The sequence below is a fragment of the Hydractinia symbiolongicarpus genome, chromosome 8, assembly GCF_029227915.1.
Source record: "Hydractinia symbiolongicarpus strain clone_291-10 chromosome 8, HSymV2.1, whole genome shotgun sequence".
Taxonomy (NCBI): domain Eukaryota; kingdom Metazoa; phylum Cnidaria; class Hydrozoa; order Anthoathecata; family Hydractiniidae; genus Hydractinia; species Hydractinia symbiolongicarpus.
Window position 1 is genome coordinate 20,833,071 of NC_079882.1, and position 15,137 is coordinate 20,848,207.

Consider the following 15,137-nt stretch of genomic DNA (forward strand, 5'->3'; position numbering starts at 1 on the left):
CGCATGTACAAAAATCCGCAAAATTTTATAATTCTTTGTAAACATTGGCATGTGTCTATAGCAGGAGTAAGCAGAAAACTACACGTTCCTTATTACGCTGCTCCTCCCTAAAATGTTAACAACTTGCTCAGACAATTTAAGAGGACTGGGGAGACAAACGCCTCCAACACAATGAAGCTTACAAACATTTTTTTTGTATTTCCAGTTTTTAACTCTTGATATATCAAGTCAAACCTACTGTACGATTTTGTTACGAGCTCTTGGACTATTACTTGCGGAATAACATTAGTCAAATCTTCAACAAGAGAATCAAATTGTTCTAACAGGGAGACTAAATTTACAAGGCATGGAAACATTGTGGATAAAACAGATATAAAAATTAGCGCTGATAATTTTATTATTTTGTCTCGGGTAGTTATTTGTCTTTACTTTGAGATTGCTTAGTAAGTAAATGTTTTTTTATGACAACTACTAAGTTCATATACGCCATGATAAACCAACTTCACGTGTCTCATTAGTAAGGCCATAAATTCCCTTAAAACCCAACATCAATCCCACAGTTTGTAATGCTTTTGATATGAGAATAAAACGCCTGTAAACATAGCTATAATGACTTTCTTGCAAAATGATACTTCATATTTGCTTTTTTGTCCACCTTCTTCAATGTCTTTAGACAACAACCTTCGAGTAATGTAAATATTTTGATTTATAAAAGTTGTAAAGCCAAATACAGAGGTGTTGCTTTTCAGACGTCATTTATTTGTGTAACTGCAGGACAGAAAGGAGTTAAAAAAATATTATTCACGTTAAGGTAAGACAGAGTTTTGGTTGTATTGTCCCCTACAATTTGGAAAAAAAATTTCAAGCGGGAAAAACTCTCTGTTGGAGATGTGGAGATGAAGATACTTTTATTCGCTGTATCTCTTTTGTTGATGGTCGTTCTTACTTATGGTACAGTATATTTTTATTTTTATTTTTCTATGATTTTACTGTGACTCGGTTAAATTTGTATTTTTACCGTGAAGTACCTTACAAAGAACATGTTACTTTATAAAAAACAAAGCCAAGGTAAGAGAGCTTTCTTGGTAAACAGTCAGAATGAGTTCAGTATATTCTAGGCTTACAACTTATGATTCTATTTGTTAGGAGCACTCTTAGAATGTAAAACAATCTAACTATCCCCTAAGCTATAAGTTGAAGATAAAAATATTTTATATTCTTAATGATTTGATAGGATAGCCGCATTATTGCATGCTTGTGTGTTCAATCTCTGGGCTGTACTTATTTATTTAATTATTTATTTATTTATTTATTTATTTATTTATTTATTTATTTATTTATTTATTTATTTATTTATTTATTTATTTATTTATTTATTTATTTATTTATTTATTTATTTATTTATTTATTTATTTATTTATTTATTTATTTATTTATTTATTTATTTATTTATTTATTTATTCATTTATTCATTCATTTATTTATTTATTTATTTATTTATTTATTTATTCATTTATTTATTTATTTATTTATTTATTTATTTATTTATTTATTTATTTATTTATTTATTTATTTATTTATTTATTTATTTATTTATTTATTTATTTATTTATTTATTTATTTATTTATTTATTTATTTATTTATTTATTTATTTATTTATTTATTTATTTATTTATTTATTTATTTATTTATTTATTTATTTATTTATTTATTTATTTATTTATTTATTTATTTATTTATTTATTTATTTATTTATTTATTTATTTATTTATTTATTTATTTATTTATTTATTTATTTATTTATTTATTTATTTATTTATTTATTTATTTATTTATTTATTTATTTATTTATTTATTTATTTATTTATTTATTTATTTATTTATTTATTTATTTATTTATTTATTTATTTATTTATTTATTTATTTATTTATTTATTTATTTATTTATTTATTTATTTATTTATTTATTTATTTATTTATCAATGTCCCACAAGTAGCAGTCGTAAATTAAAAATGTGAAGTACTAATAAAAATATGGTTCCATGATGACTCTTTAAGTACGCCCTTTAAACACATTAGTCCAAAAAAAAGTTTGCCAAATTAGCATTATATTAAATCCACAGAGCAGTTTTGTACTAATGGTCTTGTCGTCTTTAAACATCTACAATCTTAGACAAAAATATTAAGGCGAAGGTAGTTTTTCCTTATTTTTTCAAATTAAGTCAATGTGCTACACTCGGCAGGGTTTGCACTGCTAGTTACATTCCCTAGCGTGCCTGCACCCGAAATAATCCATGTCGAGGCCCCGAAAGACCCCAAAATTGTGAAAAATGGCCATGTCGTCGACGTCAACAACAATTTGCATATTCTAAGAGTTTGGACTTAACCTTTAAACCTCCTTGACTTAACCAAATAGCCGTCCTAAGTCCACTCAAAATGTTTGAAATTAATATAGAAATAGCCCACGCAATTACTTGTAGTGAGGAACTTCGATATTAGGTGTCTTACCTCAACATATTTTGATCAAGGTTGTAGTGTCAAGCTTTTTGTGGCTTGAAAAGCTCTTTATTTCACACTTTTTACTCTGAGACTTTTTGCTCAGCGGCTAATAGCCCCAAGCATTTACCCTATCCTTATACCAAGAGTATCCCTATGTTCTTGGTATGAGGATAATTTTATTATAAGGAGGAGTTTGAGGAGAGGGGGGGGGGGGTAATTTCCTTTCAATTAGTAGTTAGGTAAGGTGTTAATAAATTGGAGAAGGTTGATTTCAGTCAGAGGTTAGAGGCCAAATGTGCTTTTAATAAAAACGGGTGGGTTGATATTGCAATTTTTTTAATATGGAGGGGAAGGATTAATAAAATGAAATGGGTGATATTCTAGAATTTTGTGTTGTCCGCCCCTATAAATAAGATTACCACGGGTAAGCGGTGAAATCTGACTTCTGATAAGATTGCACAAATTACGGAAATATTTATGAAAGATACGTGAGATAACTTCTATTTAGTTCTCACAAACCTCAAACAGAATGTTAAAATTTGTTCTAGAAGTAATGTAATTGAACTTTAGGCAGACAATTGTATTTTGGAAAAAATTCGAGCTTCTAGCGACGTCACAAAAAAGTTCTGGCATTATTGCTACCATTTTGTTCCTTTTATAACTAAAGCTGTCGCAAGTTTAATTTTAGTTAGAAAAACCTATTTGAAATTATGGAGGGGATGAAATTCACCAAGAATAAAGAAATAAAATAATAAATAAAATAGGCAGGTTCTCTAAACATAAGAAGCAATCTTTCTTTACACATCATCCTATTGTTTCTATAATTATCTTAGGTATTGCGCAGGAGTAAATGTAAACATTGGACTTATTTATGCAGAAAGCCAACTTCATCCAAACCAAATAAATGATTCAAATTTATGAAAGACCATTGGCGAAAGACATGTGCTTATTGCAGTAAGTTTATGCTAAGAGTTTCATAGCAGAATAATGTTAACAACAGTTAAAATAAAAAGAAAGACTATTTAGCTCAGAAAAACCTACATCCTAGTCATAATACAAATATTTAGATCCTAGAAAAAAACTGAATTGTGGCGTGAATAAGAAAGGCTTGCTTGGATCAATCATAGATGGTACTAGAGCTTCTCCGAACACGTGGCTTTGGCAAGCAGGAATATATTGGTGGGGTTCGTTTGTGTGTGGTGGTGCGTGATTACTCCCAACCATATTTTAACTGCAGCACATTGCGTCAGACATAGAGACAGCGACAAAATGGTTGTTCGTCTTGGTGATTATACAAGGTAAATAGCTGAAGTTTTTTCTAAACGACCAATATATTCACGTCTTAAATACTATTCTCTGGCGTTTATATGAAACTGGATTATTCCTCATATTTTTTACTTCCGTGATAGAAACGTGTGCGACTGAATTTAGGAGCATTTGTATCCAGTTAAGGTGTCTATATAAAGAAAATAGCATATTTTGTACACCACTTTTTAAAGACATCAAGGAAGGTTCAGAACAGGACATTGGAGTTGAAAATATCATGAACAATACAATGGAGGTACACTGGACAATGACATTGCTATAATAAAAATGAAGAAACCATTCACCTTAAATAATTATGTTGGAATTGCATGTTTACCTGATGAGAAAGAAACACCTGGAAATCAGTGCTATATAACAGGTAAAGTCTATAATATCTCTTTAATGATAGCCGTCGTCTGTCTGTCTGTGTGTCCGCGAAAGCCGTGTCCCGTAACAGAAACATGAAATTTTTAAAATGCGCATCAATACCAAATGCGATATAATTCTGTCCACTTTGTTGCAACGGGTTAATTTAAAGGACGGGCGTCCCCATGGATTTTTCCACGGGCAACGACTAGTCTATATTATAATACCCGTATACGTCTGTCCGTCAGTCACGCAAAATGGTAGCTTAGCTGCGCAAGTATAAAAAGGTCGAGCGAAACCGTGGATTTTTCCGCGGGCTAACGACTAATATGTCAAAATAAGTGAATGAATGAAATAAATGAATTAATTAATTAATGAATGTTGACAGAAAAAATGTTAGAAATTGTACTTAAATTCTTTTTCTGTTAAGGTTGGGGAAGAACGGTTGCTAACGGTGACCAGGCGAACATTTTACAAGAAGCTGAAATGCCTTTTACTTTCAAATGCGGAATGTGGAAAGAAGAATACCGATTCTAATGGAATTTCAAGAGTTACAAAAAATATACTGTGCGCTGGATTTAAGGAAAATAGTAAAATATCAGGTTGTCAGGGAGATTCAGGCGGTCCTTTTGTTTGCAAGAATAGTAAAAACAAATGGGTAAGCCTCCTTCCTTTTCATTGCGGAGAGTGTTCATTTTAAAAAAAAAATATTCAGAACACAACACATCTTATTTTTCCAGGTACTTCATGGAATTGTGAGCTGGGGATCGGCACGCTGTGACGCTAAGCATCGATACACTGTTTCGCGAAAGTGTGAAGATATTTACATTGGATAAAAATAATATGTAAACGTGTGTCTAAATGTATTTTGTTGTATCCCAATAGGATCTTTACTTTTCCCACTTTTTTCAATCAGAATTTAGTAATAACTAATCAAAAACCTATAGGAAATGAAGCGCTCCTAGAAGATCGCATTTAATGCAAAATTTCTGTGTGGTTTGAACCTGCATATATTGCTTCTGGACAAGTAGTTTCTCAAAGATTTTGTCATATATGGACTACTAGATGTCAAAAAGAAAAATAATTGATGTCATCATGTGCATGTTTTTCCTTTTATTCGTCGTCCCAATTTAATTAAAAATGAGGTAATGAGCATTTGAACTTTACTTTTGAACAAACCTTGTCAAAAATAGGTGCCAGAATATTTTCATATGCCAATTATATTTATCATTTCTTTTTGTTTAGTGTGCTAGTTGTTCAAATCCGATATTTTATTCTACGTTTACTTCAGTTGCGACAACATGTTTTCAAAAACACCATCTGTTATTTCATAAGGTTCACATTTAACTAAGCAGAACACTGTATTTTTAGTAATTCAATATTCATACGTTTTTCATCCTTCCAACGAAAGGATTAAGTAAAAATAATTCGACGCTTCATTGATTTTTGGCTAGATAACATAACACTTAAATTTCTGAAGAAAGCGTCGAATCAACCTAAAACCAGCATATTAACGAATGTATTTAAAAAGTCAGCGTAGCATTAAGGAGACAAATGAAGACCAAAGTTTGGTATGAACTTTTTCTTTTATTAAAGAAACACGGTAGAGAGTAAACAGTTTCGCTTTTAAGAGTGTTTTCTAAAAATGACAAGTTTTTATGGAAAATAATGTAAACATTAAAGACAATCTTTCTTGTACGTTATGTTATCGTAGAAGGATAAAGAGAGAAGGAGACACAACTCGCGGTGTCCTTTTAATTTTTTTTTAAATTTAAAATTGGTTCTAAGCTCAAAGAGTATCCGTCATAATATCTTCGTGTTACCATAGCCACTTATCACTAGCTGTGATTTCGTAAAAATCATTCCATCAACTTGCAAAGTTATAGTTAGCTAGCTAGCTAGCTATTATTTTTACTTTTAAGGAGTAGGGTGGAGGTTATTCGACTGCTGTTTTTTGTATGGAGACTAAAATACGACGATAAAGAATCTTTATTCAATTTGTAGCTGTGTAGCTATTTAAAAGATAGCAGATTTCCTCCTTCTCTCTTGTAAAGTTTTTTGTTTTTACATGACATAATTTTTCAGCTTAGTATAAGTTTTGGCTTATTATTTTGTTTATTGAATCCATAAAGATAGATTTAATGTCAACCTCGTTCCCAGGTCCCTTTTCCACTTTTTGTTATCGAGTCCGTCATCGTTTTGGGGTAGCACGAGGAAGAGAGAGCTATGCTTGTTAAATTGTGTCGTTGCAGTCAAGTTCTTCTGCAGAAGGAAATGAAGACAGAATGCTGCTCGATCTCATAAATTTAAACATCAAAATTGAGCTTTTCCTAACATATGCATCTGGAGCACACTAGATTAAAATCTCTAATACTTTAGCAGTTAAATATATAAATATTTATTAACTATTTTATGTACATTGTAAAAACAACGTCGTAACACATATTCTGCCGGATGTTCTTTTTTTAAGTTTCTACATAGAAATTAAAAATTTTGCTCAAACTTTTTGCACAAACAAAATGTTACCGAACACTGAATGAAAGACTATTATTTTTTCCACACAGACATTTTCGCAGAAGACTTAAAAGTGTCTACATGATTCAGAACAAGTATATTACCTCCACAGAAATTGTTGTTACAAAACAGACGACGGTTTTATTTCGTATAGTGAATTAAATTATATCAATTCACATTTCTTTTTTCATTACTTTGAGAGTTGAAATTGCTACGAATTAGAAAAGCTCATTGCAGCGATTATATCTTTGTAGAGATCATGTGAAACTTTGTGGAGATCATGTGAAACTTTGTAGGGACCATGTGAAACTTTGTGGAGATCATGTGAAACTTTGTGGAGATCATGTGAAACTTTGTGGAGATCATGTGAAACTTTGTGGAGATCATGTGAAATTTTATAGAGATCATGTGTAACTTATCACGTCGTCGAACATTTCTTGTGCTTCGTTGGGGCAACCCACAAAAATTTCACTTTTTCTAAGTCAGACTTTGTTAAAGGCGTTTACTATAATGGAATGCGATTAACGTTTTCTCAGATCTTCCCGACACTTTCGTGAACCTGAATGAATAATGGGAGATTAGTTTGTCAAGTTCAATTACAACTTACCAATGCTTCCCAAAGAAACATTACCCGTGATTACTACCATTAACCAATGAACTTTCTCATGAACGAGTCATTAACACGTGGTTTTCATGGAGAAAAGAATGTTAAGTATTTTAATCTAAGTTATTAAGTTAAAAATAGACTCCAAGCCTCGTTTTGAAGTGACAGTTTGTCATGAGAAAATCATCGTCTTTGTTGCAACGCTATGCTCAAAAATACTTTTGGTTTCTCTTGCGGTAGCTTTAAATTATCCAGCCTAGATATTATAGCAACAGAACAACTATCAACCTTTAAGATATTCGCTATCAAGCTAAAATCACATACGAAAACTTTAGAAAAGACCAGTAACGTATATTTACAGCTTATAAATGTTGTATATAACATTTGATTTTATTATTCCGAAAATGATTGTAAATAAGTTTGTATCATTCTTTTGAAATTCTCTCAAGAATAGTCACCTCGATTAATCACCCATTGTCCAGTGCAATATCGATTTGTCATGCTTTAATAATTGATAGTTCCGCGTAATTTCCAAAGAGTAAGGAAGTGTTAGTATTGACGCATATTCTCAAAAATGCAACAAATTTCGACGTGACGTTGTTACCTTTAAGTTCTTATACAACATCATTATATAATACCACCCAATGGGAAAAAAAGATTTCCCCTCCCATTCTTCCAATCGCTGTTAGTTTTAAAAGTTCAACAGCTCTTTCCTGCATAATACCAGCACTTAGCAATTGCTAGGACAAACAGGAATTGTTGATTACTAGCAAAACAATAAATTTGAAATGACGTGAAGTGATTATGCAGGACTGAAAAATTATGATTTGTTCTCTAATGTTCACATCCATTTAATTTGCAAAGGAAACTGTAAAGAATAAGTCAGCCTACGTCGGAAGTCTTGCGTGCATGCTAACAACAGCTTCGTTTTTACCTTGTTTTGAATACGCATTTAACCTTCACAAGGTATTGTTCTTTCGTTCAGATTAAGTAGAACCTGCGTCTGAAAAGATAAGGTAATTAAATTCCATTTATTTATATATTTGTTTACTTCTTTATTCTTTCGTTGTTTACGGATTATATGCTGGGTGTAAATGCGACAGATTTTACTAATTTATAATCTTATTTAGCTAATTATTAAGAAAGATGCTAAAAGTGTTTTAGAATATCAATCCAGTTTTATCTACTAATACTATTAGCATTTTTTTATTCGGAATAGAAAAGTTTGATTTAAAAAAGATTTCACAACAGGGACAAATCTGATCAGGTAAAAAAATTACTAAAGTATTGCTTCTTAATGCTTTTGGATGTTGTTATTGTTGTTGTTGTTATTTTTATTTTTGTTGTTGTTTTTGTTGTTGCTGTGATGTTGTTTTTGTTTTTGTTATTTTGTTGTTGTTGTTGTTATTGTTGTTGTTGTTAATACGATAGTAATGACAGTTGTAGGATTTTATTTTTTGTTCCATCAAATATCCCCCATTTTTAGTTTAGCGTTTTTTTTTCTTCTTTTATTTTTTCTAATTCCTATATTGTGATTACATTACTATAATATCTAGCTTATGGTACAGAAATATAAAATATTTATGTGAGCTTTTTAACACAATATACCAAGAGGAAATATTAACTACCATGTCTGTCTATTTTATGACATTTGGAAGAATAACAAAAATCTTATCTGAAACTTCATAAAGATCTAAATAATAAGTTGTTTGAAAACAAGGCTAACAGTTTGAGAAGGTTTGAGCAAAAAAGAAGCTTTTACATGAATCTAACACCACGGTATATTGCTCTGGGAGGTAAATAATTTCATTGTAACTATACGTAACGAAGATATCGCAAGGTTTTGAAGTGATTTATTAAATGTAACTTGCTTCCCACGAAAGGATCTAGGTAATTAACGGCAGCACGTGAAACTTTGTGGAGAACCGCGAGAAAGAAGAGTGCATACGTTAAACGTTATGAATAATGTGGCAAAAAAGAGCGTCAAAATTTTCACGTAAAACCCACTTATCTTACTTTTTACACGAATGAAAAAGTAAAAATAAGTTACCATGGTAATTATCACTACTTTTTAACGTTTGCGTGAAGGGTCTAACTTATAATTAGCCGCAATTAAATCAATAATTTAATATCTATTCAGACTAACCATTTAATTGAAAGATCTCTATTCACTTTACCACTTTAAAAAGTAGAAACAAAACTATATATATATAGATTGTATGCTATCATTATTTTAAACGTTGATGAAAAAAAAGACTATCTATGATTTCAAACAAAATAAAGAATGATTGGTACCAACAGAAGGTATTATTTTATTTGATGAAGTTTTAAAAAGATTGAAATAAATATTCTTGATGTTCAAATTAATATTTTCTTAATTTAAAAAGTTTTATTATTGATAGAATATTTTAAAAGTTTTGCAAACTAACTGAGGTCAACGCTTATACATTATTTAAAAAATTCTCTAACTTAAAAATGTTTTTGAAACAGTATATTTTTAAATAGAAAAACGAACGCATTTTTTGCCATATCAGTGTTAATGCCTCCCCCTCTTTTACAGTTATTTTTGCATTGCAGAAATGAGTTATTAGCTATACATTTAACGCTACTCATCAATGTCCTTTACTGACAAGTTTTTCATATAGGAATTAAAAACAAACAAAACAACTGATGTTTTTAACTAACCTCAACCACGTAGCTTCACATTTTAATACATAGCTACCAGGAAACTTTAAAAGTTAGTAACATCAGAACAAGGCTTCGGCAAAAAGTGTGATACCAATCAAAATGATAAGGGTCGCCTCACAGAGTTTTAGGCCTGTTTTTGCTGAAAGAGTATTTATGTGCATTAGTTTGATGGATAAAAATCTATGTTGCTTCGAGTGAGAACATAGAACAATAATTTATGTGATTTAATATCAAATATAGCTATGAGTTGGGAAATTCCCACTAAGAATTTTATTTGCTTATAGCTAAGGTCCAAGCCCTGTAACTTATGAACAATATAGAAAGTTAAAAAAACTGCAACCCTATTTAGTTGGTATCACCTACAATCTCTTTATGAAAAGGAGGCTAGTATTTGGTGTCACAAATACATTATCTTCTGTTCTCAAAGGCAATAGACACCAATGTCGTATTTGATTTTAGAAAGGTGTGTTCGAAACCAAACTTTTTTGTCGTAGAAATAATAATAACGTAGAGCTACGTGCTGTCGTCAATAGGCGATTCGTGTTAGTCGAAACACAAGAAGTAAAAATACTTTGAAAAGAGTTCTTGTTAGGGCCATGTTAGCACGTAGGCTTTTGTTAAAAAATTGTTGTTTATAATAATTATTAGCACAATCACTGTGATAATGAAATTTTTTTAACATTTCTGCATACTGTGTCAAACAAAGCGATTTTATTAAACTACTTTTATATACAACCGAGAAAAAGATAATTTCGTCAGGTCTAGTGTAGCCTGCATCCTGTTCAAAGATTTCTGCTAAATTTAAATCCTGTGGTGTTTCACCATTACAATAAGTTTACCTGCACTTCTATTAGTTCAGTAAAGTATTTAGGAGTTAGGAGTGGTCGGCAGACCACGAATTTCATTCCTTTGATACGATATTGTTTAATTAGCCTTTCCTTTAAATTCCCAACTTATCAAGTTTGCCTACACTTTCACATGATTGAGCTGATTTTTGAAATATACCTTTATGCGTCATTTTTAGTGTGACATAAACGAGAAAAACCATATTTGGAATCATTTTATGACCATCATTCATCCACTAAAATTGTATGTGCATGCTAATGACCCTCCCATTAAGATATCAAAATATGTGCGACATTTATATCTCTTCGTAAATTTCATTTAAATTTTTTCATACTTTTTTATATTTCCTATCTAACTTAATTATTTCTATCTGTGTCATAAATACTCGTCAGAATTTACTTATAATGGCTTACATGAAAATATTTTCCCATTTATTCAACAAACTTGAACAAAGCAGATGAAACAGTAAGTAAGAGAACATGTTATGTTATGCTTACCTATACTATACGAAGTTATAGCTTCATTCAAGATAAGTACATCTAACAGGCTTGTCATATGTGAAACGTATGTTATGAGTAACGTTTAGTTAAAATATAGATATTTGTCAAAATAGGTGTATTAAAATTGTAACGAATAAGCTAGCTTTACTCTTTCGTTCGTTCGTTCGTTCGTTCGTTCGTTCGTTCGTTCGTTCGTTCGTTCGTTCGTTCGTTCGTTCGTTCGTTCGTTCGTTCGTTCGTTCGTTCGTTCGTTCGTTCGTTCGTTCGTTCGTTCGTTCGTTCGTTCGTTCGTTCGTTCGTTCGTTCGTTCGTTCGTTCGTTCGTTCGTTCGTTCGTTCGTTCGTTCGTTCGTTCGTTCGTTCGTATTTGATATTTGAGATTGAGTGCCTTATGTTTTTATCTACTTTGCTGTGATGGGAAAACTCCCTTGGATTTTCTACGGACTAACGACTAGTTCATTATATTGTGTGTAAGTTTAAAATTTTGAAAACAATATGATTAGCTGACTTATAGATTCTTTCTTTTTTCGTTTAATAAACGATTTAAAACCATTGTTTCAAAAGCATAAACTCACTTTTAGGCGAAGAGTGTTACAACTTAATCGATACTTTATAGCATTTCAATTCTGTCAAATACAGAGCGTCGTATGAAAGAAGCTCAAAAGTGAAATCCTAGTTGCATGAGACTAACATTACTTTTTGGGACACAACTAGCTACCTAGTTAAGGAGGCGAAAAACACAAGTCATTTTAAATTGCGTACCTATGGCAACCATTCGGAATAGCCAGCACATCATCATATAGCTAACCCGCTGTAATGGCGACCATTATTCTTGCTAATAATGTTTATACCTTTGGGATTTAAAAAGTTGTTAATCTGTGTACTGAGATGAAAAAAGCCGCGTATACGAAAGAAAAATTTTCCTTAGTTTTGAACAGTGGACAATTTCTGTTGTTAAAATAGCGTGCTTAAAACTGTATTAGGAAATAATTATGTCGATATCCTATGTTCTCAAGCAACGTTCTTATTAATTAGTGGTTGAAATCGATAGCCTTCGATATTAATGTTAATTCCAAGTTTTAATTAGCCATAGAAACAAAAGCAAGCAAGTATAAAAATAGCAGCAAAGTTTTTTCTTCCTTTTTGTAGTACTACTGAGTGGCTGTGCTGAGAACAAGTAAAATTTTTTTACTCCAAACTGATTATTTCAAGCAACAGTGATGCAGTAAGATTCATATTGTTATTTATCTTCTCATGAAAAAAACAAACGTTATAACAGGTTCAGCTGCATCATCTAGTCTTTATGTTTTTCTGTTTTAAATACTACAAAGTTCAGGATATCTAAAAATAAAAACAGTTTTAAACTGAATCAGTTTTTTTTATGAAATTGGGACGACACGCAAGGTTAATTCAATTTGTGAGGTTAAAATTATGTATACAAGATTCAATTCATTTGAGACAAGCAAGATTATCTTATTATGCTTTGCAGCAGGGAACGCCGATGTATATATTTATGCATGTTTTCTGCATCTCTTTCTGTTACAAACTTCTGGTAAGGAGTGAAGCTCTGTGTAGAATAATAGAAAAATAGTACTTAATAAAGATGACACGAGAAGGTATATAATATTGTAAATATATCTGCAGAAAAATCAAGTTTTCTGCTTGTCGACACAATAATTTGCTTGAATTGCAAAAGAAGTCTTAAAAACAATACATTCAATCATCAAAGTGGCATGTTATCGTATTCAGCATACATTAGTAAAAAAATAGGATTAAAGAGGAAATACTTTATATCAATGGCGATCACTGACAGACTTTGACGAGAGTAACACCCTTTAAGAGTTTTTATTATTTTATTAATGCGTTGTAATCGATGCAGAAGGGATAAGATTTCACTATCATATCGAAAGATGAAATGATAGGAGTGTGTGTTTTGTAAATGGTTTCTTTGTTTATTTTAATTCTGTTTTCTTTAATTCATAGATGGATATTAATTTGCTCACTCTTCACATAACTATCCTTCTACTTTTATCTACCTTCACATGTGCAGCTCGTCTTACTAAAGAAGGTAAAGCACGACCTCAGCAAGCTCTTGTTCTATGTGGCGACTCATTCGTCAAAGCATGGATACGAGTATGCAAGCTAAAACATCAAAGCCAACGAGGAAGGAAGAAAAGGAATATATATAATATCCAAGGTATGATTTTTAATTTGTTATTTCCATACGTATCTATCATTGTATTGAAAAGTACTTTACTAACTTTTCAGAAGCACTGAAGATTTTGTTTATTCAAGTAGGAAAGAGTAAGCATAACGCAGTAGTACGAATTTTAAAGAAATCTTGAATTTCTTGACTCCACTTCTAACGACTTTCTTTTCACGATAAAAGAATTACTACACATCAGGGAAAAATGACCGCACATCAATAAATATATTTGATTTCAACTTGAGACTAGACTAACAACATAATAATGACAGACTAATTACGGATATTTTTGCAGTTTTCACCGTTTTTTTATGCACATATCCTTGTCTATATTTTTCTACCCATAATTTTTTATTTGGTTTATGGATAGAAAGCTTTAGAAAATTTTTTTTTCAATGTACGTATTATTCGAAAAATCCATTAATCTGCTTAGTTGAGGTTCATCACCTTAAACTGCATGTTAGTGACAATAGCTGGGTGTCAAACTTTGGCTGATATGAAAAAAAATTGTACTGTCCCATTTTTTATGCTGTTAAAAGTGTACCTATAAAAAAGCATTAGCAAACTAATTTAAAGTGTTTTTGACGTTTGCGAAATTCTAGGTATCAATTTTTATGGTTTTAAAACAAATGTTGTTTTCTACAATAAAACCATACAAAGAAAAGAGGAGAATAGAAGGAGAATAAAAAATTGTGATATATGATTTCTACAATAAACTTCAATCCTCCTATTTAGAACTAGTCAAACCACGTGCAATTGATCTAATTGGTTCAGATACAGCCAATCAATTTCTTAATACATTGCACAGAAAACGAAGACAAATTACTGGTGAAACAGACAACCCATCTGAGGAGTGTTGCCATGAAACTTGCACTTTTAAAGAAATATTGGAATACAAGTGTTAGCCAAAAACTATGATAGAGGCGTTGACCATACTCGAGCGAGAGCCCGTTTTACTGAAGCCGTCCAAATGATGGACATCTATTAGCATAAAGAAAGGTAATTGTGATGGTGGAACAAAATAACAATTGACATTTTTTGTGCAGTGTATAAGGAAAGGAGTGAGGATTTCGAATTTTTTGTAACTATAGTAACTAATGATAACATGACCCTGGTTAAAAGGTAAACTGAGTAATGCTTATTTCTGTCGCCTTGGTGACTATATAATAATTTTCTTTCTTAATTTGCGTCTTAATTCTTAACACTACTTAATACATGCTAGTAAACTGATTTACCTCTTCTCTTAATGTGTTTGTATATTACCTACTGCTGTAGAATTTCTTGATATTTTATTTAAAGCAATGTTGAACATGGTATTTATTATTTATTTATATTAAATAAGTTAGCATTTTGTAATTGCTGGAGTTCACCATCTTCAATATTTGAAGGAGTTCAAGTAAGTTATGTTACATCATGGCAACATAACAGATGAAATAATATTTGACGAGTTTTTCCACTTATTTATTAGGATAAATATATCATTAGTTTAAAAAAGTCTTGTTTTGTGTTTATTTTGCTTTTTGGATAATGTAAGTGTTGAATTTAAAACGAATCAGAAAAATTCAACTATTAAATAATTCCAGTAAAGTAAAAGAAATGTTTTATTTTG

At 30.9% G+C, this 15,137-nt stretch overlaps 1 protein-coding gene and 1 long non-coding RNA gene across 6 annotated transcripts; both read left to right on the plus strand.

Annotated features, from left to right (window-relative positions):
* Nucleotides 1–730: 730 nt before the first annotated feature.
* On the plus strand, nucleotides 731–5,461 carry LOC130654511 (uncharacterized). Of its 2 annotated transcripts, XR_008984439.1 has the most exons (6): nucleotides 734–951; nucleotides 3,334–3,454; nucleotides 3,568–3,798; nucleotides 4,000–4,184; nucleotides 4,602–4,829; nucleotides 4,912–5,461. It is a non-coding gene; the product is annotated as an uncharacterized LOC130654511 (long non-coding RNA). The 2 variants fall into 2 exon arrangements; XR_008984438.1 differs by having other exon boundaries at nucleotides 731–951; nucleotides 3,568–4,184.
* A 2,881-nt stretch (nucleotides 5,462–8,342) lies between these two features.
* Nucleotides 8,343–15,137, plus strand: LOC130654508 (uncharacterized). 4 transcript variants are annotated; one of them, XM_057457110.1, is made up of 3 exons: nucleotides 8,343–8,556; nucleotides 13,306–13,519; nucleotides 14,264–15,137. In XM_057457110.1, exons 2-3 carry the CDS (start codon nucleotides 13,306–13,308, stop codon nucleotides 14,431–14,433), a joined length of 384 nt encoding a protein of 127 aa, XP_057313093.1. In that variant the 5' UTR covers nucleotides 8,343–8,556; the 3' UTR covers nucleotides 14,434–15,137. The 4 variants fall into 4 exon arrangements, with proteins under 4 accessions (XP_057313093.1, XP_057313090.1, XP_057313091.1 ...); XM_057457107.1 differs by lacking the exon at nucleotides 8,343–8,556 and adding an exon at nucleotides 9,181–9,593; XM_057457108.1 differs by lacking the exon at nucleotides 8,343–8,556 and adding an exon at nucleotides 10,997–11,288 and having other exon boundaries at nucleotides 14,264–15,136.